Source organism: Phoxinus phoxinus (genome assembly GCF_949152265.1).
Source record: "Phoxinus phoxinus genome assembly, chromosome: 5".
NCBI lineage: Eukaryota > Metazoa > Chordata > Actinopteri > Cypriniformes > Leuciscidae > Phoxinus > Phoxinus phoxinus.
Genome location: NC_136880.1, coordinates 29,291,402 through 29,313,003, shown reverse-complemented (window position 1 = coordinate 29,313,003; position 21,602 = coordinate 29,291,402). Strand labels below are relative to the sequence as shown.

The following is a 21,602-nucleotide window of genomic DNA, read 5'->3' as shown; positions in this document are numbered from 1 at the left end:
CTTTATTCTTAATACGATAATGTACATTTATAGTTATCTGGCCGAAATGTACAAATTGCTTCCATTTTCCTGTAGTTTGACGACGTTCCCTTAAACCTTCATTGAATCGCTTGTGTTGGACGATCCCCGCGCCTGCGCTGCTGCGTCTGCCGCACTCACCGCCGCCAGAGCCCGACTGAAATCACAGACACGGGGCCTTCCTCGCCTGCATCCCTCCATCCAGCGCTCTTTCCCAGGGGAGGGGGGAGTAGCCGAGAATCTGTCTGGAACAACGAGGAAGTTGCTGGACATCCACCGCGTGTAATTTACAGGTTTCACCTCTTCAGCTGAACTGAGAGCATCAAACTTGCAGCAATGGAAAGAAAGGTATGAATGCAACGCCATCGCTCACAGCGTCATTATCCGCTTCAATCTCAGATGCGTTTTCAGCATTCATTATTTCTTGCAACGAGAGTCCTATTCAGACGTCTACGCTATTGTAATTTAGCTTTTTTTATGCATTGATAATAATTGCCAATGTTATTTGACTATAAACAGTTTAACGCTTAATTGACACCTGTCTATTGAACTATTGCTCTTGTCATTCAGTTATTATGTAGGGAATGCATCATCTTTTTTTTGCACCCATATGAATGCACAGTTTTGAATAGCTTAGAATTACCATATCTGGTTATGATCAACAACAGTCTGTCTCAAAACTTCTTCCAGCTGCTTTGATACTGATGTATCATCTAACTTGTATACACTGCTGATGAACGTCCTTGTTTAGCACAACATCTGCATTGCATTGTGTCTGTGCTTCCAGACAGTGTTGTTTGCAATACTGAAGTTCGTAATTCCAGTGGCCTGTACCTCAGCAATACAACATTACATTTACTCCTTTAGTGCATGTACGGGATATTCAGTGCCTTTCTCATAAAGAGACCATGACTAGAAACTATGTAGGCTATCTAACCATACTGAAAATAAGTTAACTAATAGGAGCATGATTGATCTTTGAAGCACATTTTCTGTGTGTGCATTTGGACAACTGAGCTCACAGCTTCCCAGAGCCTGTTTTCCCTCTGCAGCACCCCTTTCACTCGATTGAATGGGGCATTGCCATTCTTCTGTATTAGCCTTTATGGGGGTCCTTAAAGGGGGTCTTCTACTACAGAAATATATTTTTCTTCCTCTTCTATATAGTATTTGTAATAGTTTTTGTAATATATTTTGTAATAGTGCTTAGTTGGTGCAAACAGTGCAAAACTTTATGCAAATCAGTAAAAACAATTATGACAATTTACATATTTGGGTATTATAATGAATAATTTACATATTTGGATGTTTATATCACAGTCTCTTCCTCATTATCAGTGGTATTAAAAAAATACCACTTTATTATTTGTAACTTAAAACATTTTAATCTCTCTACTTTAATCTTGAATTTCAATGATTTACTGAACAACTTGTACCCAAACCTACAAAAAAATGTAATGTATTAGTTGACAAACATTATATTATGCAATAATATCTCATCTTTTGTTTTAATGTTTGTTTGGACCATCTGAAAGATTTAGCAGCATATTTAAATCCAACAGAGATGGGCTTGGGTTAAAAGGAAAGTTCATGCAAAATGAAATTTTGTCCATACAATGCTAAATTAACTGCGGACCAATGTTGTTTGGACCTCATGTTTTTCTAAATATATTTTGTGTCCCACAGAAGATAGAACACCACACAGATTTGAAACGCCATGTAAAAGATGACAGAATTAAAATGTTTGCGTGAACTATCCCTTTAATTGCTTACTTATAGACAAAATCGAAGTATTCCCATTAGGGCAGTTCACAGACAATTCTTCAAAACCCTGCTAGTAAAAACATTCCTTCAGAGATTCCCTATGGTTAGTCATTCAGACTTTACCATGATGTAATTCTCGGACTTAATAACCAGCTTTGAGATCACACAGGTACTAATTTACCGCCACATAACTGTCCATTGGAACAGCACAATGGCTGTGTTTTGGTAGTCCTGCTTGCCGTGTGTCACTATTTTCAGCGGCATTCCCCAACACATTGGTGGTCCAGCGACAGCCCCCTTCACAGCCCCCCCATCCTTCCCAACCCAGAGTCTGTGAGGGAAGCTGCACTAATACAGAGAGAGAGAGAGACTCGACTCTGGCCACACGCTGACATGCTTTAAAAAGAGAGAGAGAGAGTGGAGAAAGGGAACGTCAGAGTGAGGAGAAGGAGGGAGGGAGCACTCTCTTTTGGAGGAGAGGAAAAGTGAGGGAAGCGCACAGTGGCAGAGGTACCCAGGAATAGAGGAAACAAAAGAGGGACTGGGGATTTTATAAATGGACATGGAGGATTCTGCCGGAGGAGCTCGTAAAGCCACCAAGAGTAAACTGTTTGAGTTTCTCGTCCATGGAGTGGTGAGTGAGTGAGTGAGTGTGTTTGTGCATGTGGAAGCGTGTCAATAGCTCTGTGGCTCTGCTCACGGGAGAACTAAGATGCAGTCGTTGTTACCGCTCATTTTTATCTAGATTATTAAAAAGAAAAAACAGGAACAGCTGAGGAGGACAGAGTGTAGGAGAAAGGGTGTAAGGTTATTGTGTTTAACAAATGAAGGAGGATACACAAGAAAAGAGAAACGCCGGTGCTGGAAGTAAGAGAGATACTTGTATTTTGAGGGACGAGTACCAGTATGAAATAAAGGATGCTCTTTTGCTGTGTGTGCAGGAGGGTGTGTATCAGGAACACCCTGAGGGTAGATCACACTTAAATATCCTGCTGTGTTATTTTATTCAGTCCTGAACATGTAGTGGAAGCAAACTTGATGTATGTTTCATGGTGTTTACTGCTTACAAATGTGGAAGAATAAAGGTTATGGAGACTTTTGAGAACTTTTGGTGGTCATGCAACTATTTTGAAGTGCTATTTGATATCAAACCAAATACAAGGTATTATTTCTAGAGGCTTATTGCTAAAACAACCTTCAAGACATACTGACCCTCTATGTTCCAGTATTATTATTTGTATTCCACAGTGGATGGATTGGGGTTGAATGCAGGCTTTTAAGGGGTGGTTTCTGGTGATCTCCATGGTTTATAAATAAAGATCACTTGGCCTATGATTGCTAACTGACCTTGTACATTTTTTATTTAGTTTTTAGTTTATCAGTTTATGAGTTAAATACCTTTTCATTATTACCAGGTTGAACCACTACAAACCCATTGATATATATTTTCCCTTTTAGTAAAGATTTACATGGTTATTAAGTCCAGAAAGTGTTCTTCTGTAACTTATCCTCTGTGATAGTCTCCTCCTGTGCCCTGGACACCTCCATTGCGACCTTGAGAGCTAGGGATTGGCAGAGACCTGCACTGGTTCCCGCTGCGTCCACATGTTCACATCCCACTGCCTCTTCACTCAGATGTTCTGAGATTGGACCAGGCCTGGACACCCCTGGAGCTTGGCCTACTTTGGAAAGCGATGATCGGGTCATGAGGGTCACCGCACCATACGGGATCGTCTCCATCAGGGATGTACTGTACCCGCACTGTAGGGAGGACTGGAGCTGGGGACGTTGGCTCACATTCTGGATGTTTCCACAACTTTGGTGCACATCCAGAGTCACAGGGACTTTGCAACTCTGCCATTATGAGTCATGAACAACAGACCTCAAATCTCCTCTGCAGCACACAAACTGAACTGAGAAATAATAACAGGACAAAAACGATAAAATTGCTCGTTTCAGTCGAGTAACACTTCACAATGAGGTTAATTTTTATTTTTGTTTTACATTAATTGATTGGTGTTGTGAACAACAATGAACAACATTTTACAGCACTTATTAATCTAAGTATTTTTTTTAGATATACTGTTGTTTTTATGTTATAATATGTTGTAAGTATATATGCTATGATGTTAAAATTTAATTTGCATTTAATTTGTTAATTATTAATTAAATCATAATTTATACAGATTTGTGAAACAAAAATGTTGCATATTTGTGCATGCATAAATGAACAATAACCTAGAATAATATATACCGGTACTGTAAAATTATTCACAATAATACATATTTAATTTTAGCTATTGCATTAACTGCTGTTAACGAGTTGATTCTTATTGTGAAATTTACATTTATTGTGATTTCTATTCAATTCCCATCAGATTTATTTATACAGCACTTTTCCCAATAAAAATCAGTCTAGGTTTATATTGGAAAAATGGAAAAAAATATATTCTCTGTTTAATGTCTAATGGCAGAAAGGACAATGTATGTATTGATATTTGACATCACACTTTGCACAGTTGCCCTTTAGACTGCATTTGACTGACTTTCCCAGCACCTCTGTGTTTCGGTAGAGAGCGAGCAGCTGTCGCTTCAGAAATGACAGGCACAGGTGCGAGAGGCCCTGGCCTAATTCAGCTGCGGGTACTGGAGAAGGAGTTCATTACAGCACCCTGTAGTGCCTTAGCGTAAAATGGTCTTTGTGTATTATGTGAACTTGCTTTAATTGTGAATAAGTGCACATGTATCTTCATATTTATTGTGTGTCAAAGATATTTGGGGGAAACTTCCTATAACACGTCAAGTGAGTTCAACAAAGACATTTTTTGGTACCTGACCTTTACTCTACTTTTTTTTTTTTCACCCCCACAGCGTCCAGGGATGACCTCAGGGGCACGGATGCCCCATCAAGGAGCTCCCATGGGTCCTCCTGGACCTCCATATGGAGGAACACCGCCCATTCGACCAGGGATGCCTAACCCAGCCCTCGACCCCAACCGAAAACGTCCTGCCCCGACCCAGCCTGTGCAACCTCCCCCTGTCCAGAACCGTCCCAGGAAGTGAGTGACACTCTTCTCTGACCTCTCACTTTTTATGTTGATTTTAGTTCTGTGCACACAACAGATGAGAAATAATAGACATGTATTCGCTGAGCCTTTCTTGAGGGCAAACTGGGCGTATTGGTTTTGATGCACTACTTAATGCCTGTATGAAATTTTATTACGATTTTATAGTATTTTTCTTTGCTCCTACAATTCGCCTGGGAGCCCTTACCAAGTATAGCGATCTCTAGTGACTGGAATATTATGTTTGGCTAGTTCAGGTGCTCTAACTTTAGACACTAACATTTTGATCGCTATTAAATGCCAAAATATTTCTTGGTGAATATTAATAGTAAACACAGTTATCATAAGTAATCACTTAGGCACACTTACATCTAATGCATTTTAAAAGTGAGGATCACAGTTCCCTATCTACTCAGAAGTGCAGAGCACTTGAAATGAAGTCTGAAGTATGCAGTGCATTACTGTCTCATATGTCCAAGTACAGGCTGTACTAAATGGCACATAGATATGTCACTGACACTTTATAATCAGAACTGGACTGTTTACTAGCTTGACATCAAAATTTGTTTATAGATATTCGAGTTCTAGCCAATAAGACCTAGCATCATATATTGAATCTTTATGTCTTGATTGATTCTCACTGCTCTCTTTGTGGCATTTGCTTCAAAAACGTTTTACATGCACATCAGGATCATGTGATCACAAAGGGCAAAATTGCGTCCTCAAAGTCACGATCGCCTCTGAACTTCACTAACAGGCGTGTGGTAGGGACCTTCGCGAAGGGATTACATTGCTCATTTTCATTGAAAACGACCCTGCTAATAGCATTCCCTTCCCAAGGGCATAAAAGTGACGTTTGGAATTCGCTGTTAGTTTTCTCAGCTTTTCATCTGTCTTGTTGTTGTACTGTAATTGTCCTTGTATTTTTATTTCAACTGTTTATGCTTGTAAGGGTGTCTGTTGTGATCATTAATGGGAAGCTTACTAAATTCAGCAGATCATGTTTAAAATTCAAATGGTTTAACACATGTTAGACTTTTATTATGAAAATACAAAACATTAATCTTAATGCATTCTGAGCTAGAGTTGCATCAGCTTTACAATACTATTTAATAGTGATGCACATATATCCTGCTTGATATAGCATACATTATGAAAAATGGATTGTAATGGGTATCCATTCAGTAAATATTTAAATAAAGATTACATTTTTGTCCTTATTGAATTATTAGTGGTTTAAAAAAAAAAAAATCCAGTAAGAAAAAAAGTCTCTATTAAACTCAAGGCTGCATTCGTTTGAGCAAAAATACTGTTCAAAAATACTATTTTAATTTTCAGCAGTTACTCCAGTCTTCAGTGTCACATGATCCTTCAAAAATCATTCTAAAATGCTGAGTTAGTGCTCAAGAAACATTTCTTATATTGAAAACCTGTTGTGTTGCTTAATATTTTTGTGATATATTTGATGCATTTTTTTCAAGATTATATTCTATCAATAATATATTAAACAGCATTTATTAAACAGCTGTTTAATATATTATATATATATATTATATTAATATATTTAATATATATATACAGCTGTTTATTAAACAGCATTTATTTCAAATAGATTTTTTTATTGTAAGTGTCTTTAATGTCACTTTGGATCAACTTTAACATATTATTGCATTGATTTGCATTAATAAAAAAAAAATTCAACTGAAACCTTTGAATATAGTCAGATATTGTGTATAATATATATATACACGTGTACAATAGTGACTGTTACCGGGAAAATAAAACTCTTAATATCGGCCAATGTTATTCCATCTATAATGCATCTCTACTGTTTAAGTAACTAACTAGAGGTACCCCAAATCAACCTATAGGAAACCACTTGGATTTCCAGCAACAAATGAGATATCCGTGAGACAGATGGACATGAGAGAAGCCCAGTCAGATCCTGCAATTGGATCCAAGTAGGCTATTTATTCTGCTGCATGTTAGTTTGACAGTTTGTGATGGACATGTCGCTGCCTGATCTGTTCCCGTTTGAAGCATCAAACTTGACATATTTCCCCCAATGCATGTGTGCACTTGAGGTAACAGATTAAAGTAAACCCCCCTCAAAAAAAACTTTCACTAAATGGACACAATAGTCAACATGACCTGAGGATGAGTGTCCTGTTCCAGTGCATGTGATGTAGAACATGCGCTTGCGGTTCTTTAGCTGTGAATGCGGACTGCATGACCCTTCTGTCATGCTGTTTGTGTTAATTCAGAATTTTCTCTCTCTTATTGTTGCCTTACGTTCAGTAACACACATTTTTTTTCCATCTAAATGCATTAATCAAGAAAATGTGATGAGGCATTTACTCTCCCCCCACTGCATCTCGGTCTCCGCTTCTCAGCCTCTCCCGGAGGAGCAGTGTGGCTTGGGGTGGACGAGTCGGACCATGAGAAAGTTTATTCTCCAGAGGAATGGGGATGTGAATGTGGACAGATATTTCCTGCTCCAAATGGGTCATGTGCTCCTCGGCTCTGGACCTGAGGAGCTCTCGGTGTCCGTAGGAGTGTGGCATGTCTGTCAGTGGAAAAAGTTTATCGAATTATATGCATTATGTTTGGGAACGTCTTTCTGTAAACGGCAATTGGATGCGACTCCAGATTTTGTGGTCCAAATTGATGCTGGGAATTACATTTTAGAAGTCTGTGTTTTCAGACATTTGGAAGGCAAAAATCTGGTTTCCCAAATGTTATGGGCTGCTCACACAGGACATGTTCTTATGTTGATCTGCACTGTTTTTCTACACTGATACACAAATATCTCATTAAATTTACAGTAAAAAAAATATCAGCTGTATTTGCCTGAAATCCATTTTGACAATGTTTCCAGTACTACAAGATGACATATTGGTGCCTGTATATTTTTCAACTTTTAACGGTATATTTCATTAAGGGTGTTCACACTTGGCATGTTTGGTTCATTAAAACGGACTCTGGTGTGATTGCTCTGTTAGTGCGGTTCATTTGAATAAGTGCGAACGCTGCCATCCGAACCCTGGTGCGCACCAAACAAGTGAACAAATGAACTCTGGTGCTGTTCGAATGAAATATGAAGGCAACAAGGAGCAAAGACATGTAAACGAACCAAAAACAGGAAGATGAGACCCTAAAAAGGACAAGAATTCTCTAGCACCTGTTTTTTCTCGTCATTGTCGCGATGTTTCCCGTCACAGTTCGGTACAGGCTTTAGAACCGTGTGTGTGAGTGTGAGACAGAGGGATTCCCGCCACTGTTTCGACTCCTTTACACATTTTATAAGCTCACGTTCTCTGCTGGTCAAAATACCATCATATGTAGGCTACGCAACATACAACAAGAGCATTTATCCCAGCGCACAGGATTGCTTTGGCTGTAAGGCGAGTTCAATCTCAAAATAGGCCATACGTCATAAAAGCTGACCAATCAGGTTGTGAACGTATCCCTTCCCTGTGCCTTCGGTATCTTTAGGTTTGGTGTTAAAAATGCCAATGTGAACGCTAAGCAGACCGGGACTAAATGTTGTTGTTTTTTGTCACAAACCAAGCGAACCGAACTGAACTACAAGTGTGAACTTGAACTAAGTGATACCAAAAATCAGTTTTTTACCTTAAGTAATAACCACCATAAATACTAGTAGTAAAACAGAGAGCCACATGATGCATCAGAGTTATTTGAAAATACAGTGCACAGGTTCATACGCAAAAAGACAAAACAATATAATAAAATAATGCAATAAATATTAACTAAGTTACATAAATTGTGACACAAATCACAGATGTGATGTCACTTAGGGACTCCTGGGAATGTCCATACTGTTTTTTCCCCCCAGTAAATTTTATGGTAAAAAAAATAAATAATAATAATAATCTTGAAAGATTTTACAGTAAAATGACATATAATGCAACATTTAAACCATTTACACTTTTTAACTGTATATGGTAAGGTAACTTGCAGTTAAAAAGTTCATAGGTTTTTCCTGTAGCATTTTACAGTCCCTTTCTGTAAAAATGACAAACATTTGTATGGTATGTTAACAAAGGCAAGGGGGTGCATGTCTTGCTGTTCTTTCAGCATCTTGTGACATGAATGAAGAGGTTTCGAGACAGTTACATCTTTCGATTTTTGAATGCAAGAACGTGTCCTGTGTGAAATCTGTCCCCTTTACAATAACTGAGACTGCCAGATGTTAAATCAGCAAGAAACCTCTCCCATAATTATAATAGTGTTATTTTCTATTTGTCTTTTTCCCTCTTATATTCTCTCTCCTCTCTCTCTCTCTCTCTCTCTCTCTCTCTCTCTCTCTCTCTCTCTCTCTCTCTCTCTCTCTCTCTCTCTCTCTCTCCTCTCTCTCTCTCTCTCTCTCTCTCTCTCTCTCTCTCTCTCTCTCTCTCTCCTCACACACTTACACTCAAACACACACACAGCTGGAAAAACGTCTGGATAGGTCCCAGTTATTCAGCAGATGGCCTGTGGACTCTGATATCAGTCACCATAGTAACATGCTTTCTCTCCCTCTCTCTCTTTCTCTTTCTTTCTCTTTCTCTCTGTTTTCCCCCATCCGTAGTGCCAAGAGAAGAAAAATGGCAGACAAGATTCTCCCTCAGAGGGTGAGGTCCATCACTGCTGCTTTTATCTGTTTGTCTGTGTTTGTTTATTCATCTCTTAATTTTCAGTGCCATGTCAAGAGTGATCGCACAGTACAGGTAATTGTGCTGGGTTCTTAATTTTTTCCCGGGGGTAAAAAAGTGAAAGGGGGTGAGTAAGAGGACTCCACTGTGTCACAAAGACTTCTCTTGTGTATTTGGTGTTTTCTGTCAGTGGAATAGGGTTTGATTCCCAAGGAATGTAATGGTGTGTGTGGTTGCATGGAGAAGTAGGCTGTGTGCAGGAACACGACTATTTAGGTAAAATGTCTCCATCGGGATGAGACGCAGTAATACGCCACAATAACAGGAATTGAAATGGGCAATCCTCCTAATGTCTTTGTAGGGCTTTTTACATGCAAAACAAAAGGTCTTAATTCATTGTGATGGGGTTTGTAAAATACTGGTGGTCACATGGGATGGAGAGAATGATGCAACACTGTGAAAATCCGGAGAGAGTCAAGTTACAATTTTACTGTGTGTGACACAAGGACATACATGATTTGTTTCAGTAACAAGAAGTATCAAATGAGAATCAGAATGTTAAACTGTCATTGACTTGGTAAAGTGGTGCAAACGCATGGTGAAATCTTAATCGTTTGATGTTCGCAAAGAATAGCTGATTTGGTGCGGCTTTAATATAGGCCTAGAATTTTGATAAATATAGACTAGGGTATTGTCAGAATCAGGATATGGATAATTACTCTTTATAATACTAATGGAGTTTTACCTCAAATCATTTCCTCATTCTAAGGTAGTAAGAAAAAAAAATCATACTAAATATGAGTTCACTTGCATTGAGGATAAAATGTGTTTTAGGCAGTGGGTTTTTGTCTGCTAAGAGCATGAAACCATTGAAAGTCAAACCAAAATTGGCAATTGTCAGGTTTGTTAATAATTTTGCATATACTATATTTATACAATAATTCTATTAATACAATAATGTTATAATTGAATGTTATCATTTATTATAAATTAGTTTTTAAAATCATAAAAATACATTAATATAATATTTCTTATATAAATATAATAATAACGTTAATATACCCATGTTTTTTATATATATATATTGGTGCACAATAAAAAAACAATTTGATACTGTTTTTAGTTTCCATTTAATCTTCCAAAATCTGGGACCTGAAACAAAACCAGCTGAAAACCACTGCGCTATGCTTTAGTGCCGCATCTTCAGTCATAACTGAGATTTATAAAAAAACAGAGAGTTAATGGTTCATGGGAAATATTGTACTATACCATACACTTTATGTGTTGAATATTATCAAACTGCTTAGAAAACATTTAAAATGAGTGATGCATTTCATTAGATCCGTGAACTGGTGCCAGAGTCCCAGGCGTACATGGACCTCCTGGCCTTTGAGCGCAAACTTGACCAAACCATTATGAGGAAGAGGGTGGATATACAGGAAGCCCTCAAAAGACCAATGAAGGTATGTGATTTCAGTTAAAGTACACATTTATAGTGAGATTTTACATACCGGTAGTTAACTACGACATGAAAATGTGCTCTTCTGTTCTAGCAAAAGCGGAAGCTGCGATTGTACATTTCAAACACTTACAACCCTGCCAAACCTGACGCAGAAGACTCGGAGGGCAGCATTGCATCCTGGGAGCTGCGTGTAGAGGGCAAGTTGTTGGATGATGTAAGCACTGAGTTTGCATTCATAATCTTACCATCTGTTCTATAATGCAGTGTTGAATTAATTTGTCTTGAACAATCGTTATTATTATTATTTTAAATGTTAGTCAGAATTTTTTTTATTTTTTTTTGCTGCTTGTTCAATTAAATTAATTAAAATGAGCAAATGTAACAATTCCTGACCACTTTGTCACAACTTAATTTCATTGCGTGCAATCAGTTGCTGTTTAATCAATGCATGAATAATTTTCATTGACCATAACCGAATCCAATTTAGTATTTTTTTATTGCATCTAGCATACATAACATTTATTTAAGCTTGTAGGCTAGAACAAATCTATTCAATGCATGCAATCTATTCTAATTGCATGGGACAATTTAATTATGTTAATTTAATAGTTTTTTTTGTTGATATTATTCTGCTGATGCTAATCTTTGTTTAGGCTTCATTCAATTTTCTAGTTCTTTTTAAGTCCCTTTAATTTTGTATCTTTTATTCCCTGTGCACTTTAGCCTGGAAAACTAAAGAGGAAGTTTTCATCTTTCTTTAAGAGCCTTGTTATTGAGCTGGACAAGGATCTATACGGCCCTGACAACCACTTAGTGGAGGTGAGCATTAACTCACTCGACATACGACAATAAACCATTGCCGAACCATATTTGATATTCAATCTTAACAAAAGTTGAAAGCATTTACAGTTGTGGTCAGAATTATTGGTACCCCTGGTAAATATGATCAAAGATTACTGTAAAAATAAATCTACATTGTTTATCCTTTTGATATTTCATTCAAAATATTCGCAAAAATCTAACCTTTCATTTAAGTTAACTGTGTTGCTCATGACGTCATAAAAAGTGAAGCCACCATGCCGCCATATTGGTATTCTCTAGTAATGCTCACACGTTCTATAGCATTAATAGGAAATTAAGTGAATTTACTGAGAAAACAGCCTAATGACACATCGTTTTTATACCTGCAGGCTTTATTGTATAGGCTTTTCGAATCAATTTATGCAACTAAACACAGCTATATGTTCATGTTTAATATTTTCTCCATAATTATGTACATACATTTTTGTGTTAGGTTACCTTCTGTCGGAAGTGTGCAGTTGACACACCCACATTAACTATTTCAATATATGACTTGTCCTCTCAAAAAAAAAAGACCATAAACATTACAGATAACATCTGAAGTAAAAATTAATTAACATATATCATAAAATGAATCCTGTGAGACTGAGACGCTGCAAATCGTGTTTTGGCTGTAAAACAATGATGGCCTCTGTCGGTAGGGAATAGTAAGATGGCCGCTCGAACACTTCCGGTGGGTTCACCGCCTACTGGCAGTTTAGAACGCAATGAGCAATCCAGTCATCATACAGATCAGTGGGAGGTAAATCACATTATTAAATAAATGCTTTTCTCCAAAACACGCTGCCCATAATTATTGGCACCCTTTTACTAAATACTTTTTGCAACCTCCTTTTGCCATGATAACAGCTCTGAGTCGTCTTCTATAAGGCCTGATGAGTTTGGAGAACACCTGACAAGAGATCAGAGACCGTTCCTCCACACAGAATCTCTCCAGATCCTTCAGATTCCCACAACTCCATGTTGGTGCTTCTTCTCTTCAGTTCAGCCCACTCATTTTTTTTTTTATAGGTTTCAGGTCAAGGAACTGGGACGGCCATAGCAGAAGCTTCATTTTGTGCTCAGTGACACATTTTTTGTGTTGATTGTTTTTTTCTTTTTTTGATCATTGTCCTGATGGAAGATCCAACCACGGCCCATTATATTATATTTCTAGAAGAAGCAGTCAGGTTTAGATTTTTTATCTGTTGGTATTTGCTAGAATACATGTATCTGAACAAGATGTCCAGGCTCTCCAGCAAAAAAATAGTCCCTCAACATTAAAGATCCATGGGTACTTTTCAATCCTTGTTTGCACAAAACTGGTGGGCTTGCTGCCAAGAAGCTCTTCTTTTTTTTCTTTTTTTTAATCATCTGACCTTAGAATCCGGTCTCTTTTGAAGTTTCAGTCATGTCTGACAATTGAATATGCCAGAGTTTATTTTTGGATGAGCAAGGAGGATTTTTCTTGAAACCCTCCCAAACAACATGTGGTGATGTAGGAGCTGTTTGATCTTTTTTTTGTGGCTTTCTGACCCCAAGACTCAACTAATCTCTGCAATTCTCCATATGTGAGGCTTTGGTCACTCGAACTCTCCTCCTCACCATGCATTAAGACAATATAGACACAAGTCCTCTTCCAGGCAGATTCTAAACATCTTTTAGTTAATTGTAAACTTCTCAATTTTTGCCTTGATGGTGGAAATGGGAATTTTCAATGCTTTAGCTATTTTCTTATTGCCACTTTCTATTTAGTGAAGATCAAGAATCTTTTGCTGCACATCAGAACTACATTCTTTGATTTTACTCATTGGGCTGAATGATTAAATGAAATTTGGCCTTGTTTCACAGGAGTATAAATACAAGGAAACACAGTCATAGCTAGACAATTTCAAGTTTCTAGTCACCCTGATGTGCTAAAAACACACACACTTTTTGCGTGTTTTTTTTTTTTAATGAAAAATCAATAAGATAAACAATGCAGATTTATTTTTACAGCCATCTTTGGTCATGTGTTACCAGGGATGCCAATAATTCTGACCACAACTGTAATATGGGAGAATATCAAGAGTCTTCTTTGCATTTCAAAGGTTGAGGACAGTAACACAGGGTGAAATCGTCACATTTCAATGTGTCCACGAGCATCTCTTGTCCTCTACTGTGTGACGGATTGAATTGGAATGCAATAGAAAAGTCAATGTCATAATGAAAAGTTCAGTGAAACATTCTTCATGTAAGACATGTCTTAGTGGTTTCCATAGCAACAGTTACATGAGGAAGTTGCCCATGACACTGTGGAGTGATGACACTGCAGCCAGCACAGAGTTTTGGGCAGCATTAACGCGAGAAAAGAAATGCATTTCGGAAGACAAACACTTAAAAAACCTTTTACAGCACCCTGAACTGAGAGGCTTTGTATTCAGCAAGTGTGTTTTACTCTATTTTAGTGGAGGAACCATTGTGCATAGGTGCTATTCAGACACTCAGGCATTTACATTACACAAGGGAGCCTTCCCAGCTGCCTCACGCACTTAATATTTATATGCACTTTGTTAGGGACATTCAGGTTTAGGGAAGGCATATTCACAGAAGTGGTCTGCGGCTCTCGAGGAGTGACCCTTGTGCCTCCGGCCCATTGGAACTGGCTGTACGCACCGCATTTGAGTTTATTCATTCGGCAGCTCTTTAAATTGTCCTTGGTGACTGTGGGTTTTCATCACAACAGACACCAGATTGAGCCGGGCGATAAAAAGAGTGATTTACCTGTGTAGAAGGACGGCATTGAAAACACCTCCAATGTCAAGCAAAGCTAATTGAGTCGAGCTGTGAGTCCTTGCCATTATGTTGTCTTTCAAATAGCGCTGAAACGTGAAGATTCTGGGAAAATGCAAGTGAGATCTCATAAGTGCCTAATCATTTTATTCACTCACAAGCTTAAATGTATCCTGCGTGCATAAACAGCGCATACGGAGGGGGGTGTTAAGGTTTTCAATGGCTAATGTGGCTCAATAATAATAATGTACAGGCAAGTTATATTACTGGTGAAACACTCTCATAATCAGGGTTGTAGATTTCAACAAACACATAACCATAAATATTAAAGGAACGGTTCACCCAAAAATTTTCATTATCCTATAGTTTACTCACCCTCAAGCCGTCCTAGGTGTATATGACTTTCTACTTTCAGCCGAACACAATCAGAGTTCTATTAAATAATATCCTGGCTCGTCCCAGCTTTGTAATGACATTGAATAGTGTAGTTATTTTCCTTACAAAAACCCATCGCTTCACTTCAGAACGCATTTATTAACCCACTGCTGTCGTATGGATTACTTTTATGATGGATGGATGGGCTTTTTTGAGCTTCAAATGTCATTACAAAGCTGGGAAGAGCCAGGATATTATTTAATTGAACTCTGATTGTGTTCGGCTGAAAGAAGAAAGTCATATACACCTATAATGGCTTCAGGGCAAGTAAATTGTAGGATAATCTTCATTTTTGGGTGAACTATCCCTTTAATTTTGGGTGTGTAGCTCTGCTTATTAAGTAAAGTCAGATTTACGATTATCGCCTTGTGTGCAATAAAATGGGCAAAAATCCCACAGACTGAAGAAAACACTAAAAAAAGGACCCAGTCGTATCTAGTAACAAGAATATCATAGAGACTACCGAAAACCACACAGAATACTCTAGAAATCAAGTAGCAATTGCATAGCAACCTGCTAAAAAATCACTCTGAACACCATAGCAACACTCTAACAACCACTAAGAACATCTTAGCAACTGCATGACCTGGCAAAACACCCTTAACACAGACGAACACTACTGATATAAAAATTGAGTTTAAAATTGTATTGCACATCTTGTGCCGCAGCGCAGTTATATATTATAGTCCTTTTGCTTAGATTCCGTATGTGTTTAATCCTAACAGTGGCACCGCACCGCTACGACCCAGGAGACCGATGGCTTCCAGGTGAAGAGGCCCGGCGATGTGAATGTGCGCTGTACCCTCTTGCTCATGCTGGATTACCAGGTGCGTGCAGGAATGCTGGATTATTACTAGACGGTTTGTATGCCGTAGTTGGTTTTATGTGTCTTTAAAGTCTTTAAATAATGACTATGTGAAAAATCTACTCTGGGGTCTAAAAGTTGGAGGCCACTCTAAAAATGTGGGATTCAAAATCGAATTTAAACCTTGAAATAAAGTTTAAAATAAAGATTGATTTATTTTAAACTACATTTATTGTAGCAATTATTTTGCAAAAATGTGTAGCACCAAATAAATGTATTGAGAAAGACACCAGTTAGAAATGAATCTGCATAATGATAGCTTAAGCTGGTCTTTTCCATTTTAAAAAGCACTGTTAACACCTATAGTGGAGTCATTAATCCCTAAAAGTTTGATTGCCCTTCTCTATTCACTAAAGTAGCTATACAGTGGCTTGTGAGTAAATGGCTCATTTAATTACAGCAGTTTTCACTTTGCTAACTACATCCTGATGGGAAGAAGCTCAATCTGTTAGAAAACTAAAGCTATGTTTTTAAACAATGGAGTTTAAAATCGTGAAAAAACATCTGCAATTGTGTCGTTAGCATGAAATCTCCTGTTTCTAGCTGAACCACATGCTATAATCATTATCTAAAACTAGTTTATATTTTATAGATTTGTCACACAGAAGAATTTAAATGAACTTGTGAAGTCATTATAAAATAAATAGTTTACAGCAGCTAAGAAGTTCAGGTTCCCTCATGTTGTATATACACTACCTTTCAAAAGTTTGTTTTTTAAATAAGTCTCTTATGTTCACAAAGGCTGCATTTATTTGATAAAAAAAAAAATATTATTTAAAATAATTGTATTCAATCGAATTTTTTTTTACATTTATTTTAAAATGTTATTTATTCTTGTGATGGCAAATCTGTACTTTCAGCATCATTACTCTACATTTTTTTGGTGTCACATGATCCTTCAGAAATCATTCTAATGAGATGATTTGGTGCTCAAGCAACATCTTTGTCATTATCAATGTAAAAAAAATAATCTTGTGATTACCAATGTTGAAAACTGATTATTTGATGAATAGAAATATCAAAAGGACAGCATCCATTTTAATGCATCCTTGCTGAATAGAATATTAATTTCTTTAAAAGTCTTACTGATCCCACATTTTTTAACAGTAGCATAAATTTGAACTTAAAACCTTGCTGTTGAATAAAGCGCATTGACATGTTATGTCAGCTACTCAAGTATACTGAATTGAAATTGTAGTAGGGATAATGTAGTAAATATGTGATTTTTTTATAACTGCACCGCTCTGTTCAGATATTTCTGAATACGTTTATTTCATTTCTTTTATTCCTTGTGCATTTCAGCCTCCTCAGTTTAAGTTGGATCCTCGTCTCGCACGTCTCCTTGGCATCCACACTCAAACCCGCTCCTGCATCATCCAGGCATTATGGCAGTACGTCAAGACCAACAAGCTGCAGGATCCTCATGAAAAGGAGTACATCAACTGTGATAAATATTTCCAGCAGGCACTGACATACTTTTGTCAAATAAAATACTCTCTTCATTTTGGTGGTAACATTTTGCCTGATAAGCATACCTGATAATTTTTTTTATTTCTTCCAGATCTTCGACTGTCCTCGTCTAAAGTTCTGCGAGATCCCTCAGCGACTAACCAACCTGTTGCTACCGCCGGATCCTATCGTGATCAATCATATTATTAGGTAATTAGTCAAAAATGTACAATGTATTTCCATTTTTTGTTTCCTCAAACAATAGCAGTTTTAAGGCCTGTGACACAAATGTACCTTTTAGAGGGATGATTTACTTTAGAATTTAAAGGGATAATTCACTCCCCAAAAAACGAATTCTGTTGTTAACACACCCTCATATTGTTCCAAACCTGTATTCTGTTATTTTTTTATGGAATACTGCAAAAGAAAAAACATCATTTTTAAAAAATATTCTTTAAATAGTTTTTTTCCTCACAACAGAAGTTCATTGTGTGAGTCTCCAAAAAGGACAAAGTTGTCATGTATTGTTGTGTTACACTTGAAAAAATAACAGCATATAGCTTTAAAATGGCATAAGAGTGAGTAACTAATGACAGAATTTCTATATACAGGTGAACTGTTCCTTTAAATGCCTTTTTTTGTTTTTATTTGATCAGTGTGGATCCAAATGACCAGAAGAAGACAGCCTGCTATGACATTGATGTTGAAGTTGATGATCCTCTTAAGAGTCAGATGAATGGATTCTTGCTGTCCACAGCCAATCAACAAGAGATTGCATCCCTAGACAACAAGGTCAGAAGGAGCTTTATTGTTCAAATGTGAGAGAGATCTTGGCAATAAATAATGTATCATTTGAATATTATCATTATGTTGCTTTATTTAACTCCATATATAAACCCTATGGCATGAGTTTCTGCATAACATATGTACATTCATAGTTTAAATTCACATCATCACCTTTTCTCCTTTAGATCCATGAAACTATCGAGTCCATCAACCAACTTAAGATCCAAAGGGATTTCATGCTCAGCTTCTCCAGAGACCCCAAAGGCTACATCCAGGACTGGATCTGCTCCCAGAACCGGGATCTTAAGGTGAATGTTAACCATGTGTACTGCTCTAAATCATATGCACATACGGTATTATTATATCAAATATATATTTTTAAAAAAGCCTTTATGCATGTCCAAATCAGGTTTGTATACGGTAAGTTAAACATTGAACATTTTTGAAACAATGTCTACACCTAGTGGGGGAAAGGATGTAACTGCTTTTAAAGAAATTTTATTTTTTTGTCGTTTTGAACTGGATTGGATGTATTTTTGGTTGCAGTTGATGACAGATACAGCTGGTAATCCAGAGGAAGAGAGAAGAGCAGAATTTTATAACCAGCCCTGGTCTCAGGAAGCTGTCAGTCGCTACTTCTATTGCAAGGTGAGGGGAACATGACTGAATCGTGTTTGATACAAAAGTTTGGGCTCTGTTAGATTTTGCTGTATTTGGCCGAGCGGTCGTTAGGGTGGCTGGCCAATGTATCCGATTTTTCTTATACATCAAATAAGTAAGCTTGACCAGAGTTCTTGTGGGGAGAAGAATTTATAGAAGGTTGTAGTGTAGCACAATCCTTCAGCAGCGATGTAAGCTTGTCGGCCTTTAAAAAATCTTAACCCAAAGTTCTGTCTGTGTGACATTACTCCAGTCTTCTATGGAAGCTTGCTTCCACCACAGAAAAAAAAACACGTAAAATATAAACGTAAAATTGCACATTTTTAGCTCACAAAAGTTTTTCTTTTTTTCCTTTTTGCAAATTGCAAGAAATAAACTCGCATCAGATTTGCAAGATATAAAATTTCGCAAGATATAAAATTACAGATATAAACTGTGTGACAGAACTTTATACATGAAGACAAAAGGTCTACATACAAAGGAAAACTGTTAGAACCTCCCACAGGAGATTGATCTACACTGCAATCTACTTTGAGCAATGTTGTTTCTTTGACATTCACACCCATCAGTTTCTATAGGCCATACGTCTGTATGGGCCATTTGGTTCACACCTTTACAGACACTGTTTCAGTTGATTGCATCTTGAGGCACAGTAACAATGTAAATGCATCTGACTAAAGTTAACTGAAAATACACATAATCTTTCAGCTCAGTAAGATTTAAGAAAAAGTGACAGTGAATAAATGTATAATATTTAAAATAAATGATTTTCTTTTTATACTTTCTACTTATCAAATAATCCAAAAAAAAAAAATGATAACGGTTTCTGCAAAAATATTAAGCCACACAACTGTTTTCAACATTGATAATAGTTATCCATTTTTCTTGAACAGCATATTAGAATGATTTCTGAAGGATAATGTGACTCTAAAGACTATGGATGGTTGTTTCTGCCACTGAGTAAAAAGGAAATTGGTAATTTTTATCTCAGAATTTCGAGATATAAACTCGAGAAAAAAAGTCTGGAACAAAAGTTGTACTTTTTTTCCTCAGAATTGCGAGTTTATATCTTGCAATTTGCAAAAAGTAAAAAAAGTAAAACTTTTGTGAGATAAAAATGTGCAATTTTACGTTTATATTTTACGTTTTTTATTCTGTGGCGGAAGCAAGCTTCCATAGAAGACTGGAGTAATGATGCTAAAAATTCAGCTTTTGCCGTCACAGGAATAAACTACAATAAAACAATAAAAAACAGTTATTTTAAATTTAAATGATATGTCACTTATCAAAGGAAGTGTATGTCAGAATCAAAAGTGATCATTTCACTTGCTCTTTTCATTTACAAATGTATGTTTTTTTCTGTTATGTAGATTCAACAACGAAGACAGGAGCTAGAACAAGCTTTAGCACTGCGAACCACTTAACTCAACTAATCTGTTTCTCCAGTGGCGTGGCCACTTTTATGCTGGCGGTCTCCACACTGGCAGTTTTGTTTTTTAATGGACATGAAAGTATTAGACCCCCTTCTCAGTATTGAGGTTTGGACTGATTTTAATCAATGAAAAGTGTACTCTTATTTTATGTTTGTTTAATGTACAATGTATATAATCTCACAGTACAATGAATTTAAGAATGTAGCTTGGGAATGACACTTTCACACTGACTACACACAAATACAGCGGCTATTATAATTGTTTATCAGTTTTGTGATGCACATGAAGTGCAGATATGATACTGTCTCTCTTCTTGGAAAGGTAAAAATACAACGAATGAAACTTTGATGCCTGTGAAATCATTTTAACCATTAATGACATGCCAAATGTTAATATGTAAGTATAGATATTAAATCTGTCATGTTTTTTTTTCTACCCGCTTGAATATGACGCCATATTCTTCTTGCAGCTTTCTTCTATGTTTTTTCTGTCTTTAAATTTGCACTGTGCAAAAAGAGTTAATGAAGAAATCCACTGGATTAAAATAAGCCAGCTAACTTTATTTGCAATAAGTGACATTTATTGTCATCATTTTGATACGTTCTATAAATGGAAATTAACACTAAAGATTCATGCTACAATATGCTAAATCATTCTGATTTGTGAATACTTGTCTTAACAATACAGATTTTTGTGAATTGTTAGACTCTAAACATGATTTCTCATATAGGCAATCTTTATAAATGATGGTTGACAATGTCTTCATTTTCAGAGGCTTTAAATGCCGGTAAAACAAAAAATGTGTTATAAATATGTTGTGTTGAAAAAACAATAATGCATGTTGCATGTGAATATTTTTGTTTTTTTAGGGGTTTCTTTTTTAGCATGATTCAGAAATGTTTTTATTTTTATATTTGTTGCCTTATTAAATCACTGAGATGCACCAGAAGCATTAACCAAAGGTTAAGTACAGTTACATCATCATTGCGAATGCTAATAAATTACTTAATTTTACTGAATATTTCATCACGTAAGTAAGTGATGGCATGTATTCCTGTGGCCTGAGGTGTGCTTGATGCACAAGTGTAACAAATGAGAATTAAATCTGGTATACATGAATGTCAAAAAGTGTTCATATTCAGATGCATTAATTGACCCTTTACCTTTTTACAATACATTCTTATTGTGTTCTGTATTTTATTTAAATACAGGTGCGGTGTGTGTCTGTAAAGGACATTTTGAAAAAGATTAATAAAATCATGATCATTATTTTGATTCTTTCTTTTAGTTGAGAAGTTGGTCCAATTCATAAAACGAGTATGAATGAGTTTTGCTCCACAGATGTAGTATTGGGGGAAATATGAGAGTGAGTAAATAGGCTACTGACAGAATTATCTT

The 21,602-nt window shown here is 36.7% G+C and overlaps 1 protein-coding gene across 4 annotated transcripts; it reads left to right on the top strand.

Annotated features, from left to right (window-relative positions):
- Positions 1 to 128: 128 nt before the first annotated feature.
- On the top strand, positions 129 to 21,473 carry smarcd3a (SWI/SNF related BAF chromatin remodeling complex subunit D3a). Of its 4 annotated transcripts, none has more exons than XM_079613493.1 (14): positions 131 to 366; positions 4,654 to 4,841; positions 6,719 to 6,808; positions 9,439 to 9,481; positions 10,843 to 10,965; positions 11,056 to 11,178; positions 11,688 to 11,783; positions 15,737 to 15,838; positions 17,179 to 17,340; positions 17,438 to 17,535; positions 17,982 to 18,117; positions 18,297 to 18,419; positions 18,658 to 18,759; positions 20,142 to 21,473. In XM_079613493.1, exons 1-14 carry the CDS (start codon positions 355 to 357, stop codon positions 20,193 to 20,195), a joined length of 1,452 nt encoding a protein of 483 aa, XP_079469619.1. In that variant the 5' UTR covers positions 131 to 354; the 3' UTR covers positions 20,196 to 21,473. The 4 variants fall into 4 exon arrangements, with proteins under 4 accessions (XP_079469621.1, XP_079469619.1, XP_079469620.1 ...); XM_079613492.1 differs by lacking the exon at positions 131 to 366 and adding an exon at positions 2,192 to 2,416; XM_079613495.1 differs by lacking the exon at positions 6,719 to 6,808 and having other exon boundaries at positions 129 to 366.
- The last annotated feature ends 129 nt before the right edge of the window (positions 21,474 to 21,602 follow it).

Bases quoted from the DNA above. Each gene is read 5' to 3' on its own strand.
- smarcd3a (XM_079613492.1), top strand. From the start codon at position 2,339: ATGGACATGGAGGATTCTGCCGGAGGAGCTCGTAAAGCCACCAAGAGT. The intron at 18,118-18,296 runs GTCAGAAGGAGC...TTTCTCCTTTAG, and splicing joins TTGCATCCCTAGACAACAAG to ATCCATGAAACTATCGAGTC. The intron at 18,420-18,657 runs GTGAATGTTAAC...TTTTGGTTGCAG, and splicing joins CCCAGAACCGGGATCTTAAG to TTGATGACAGATACAGCTGG.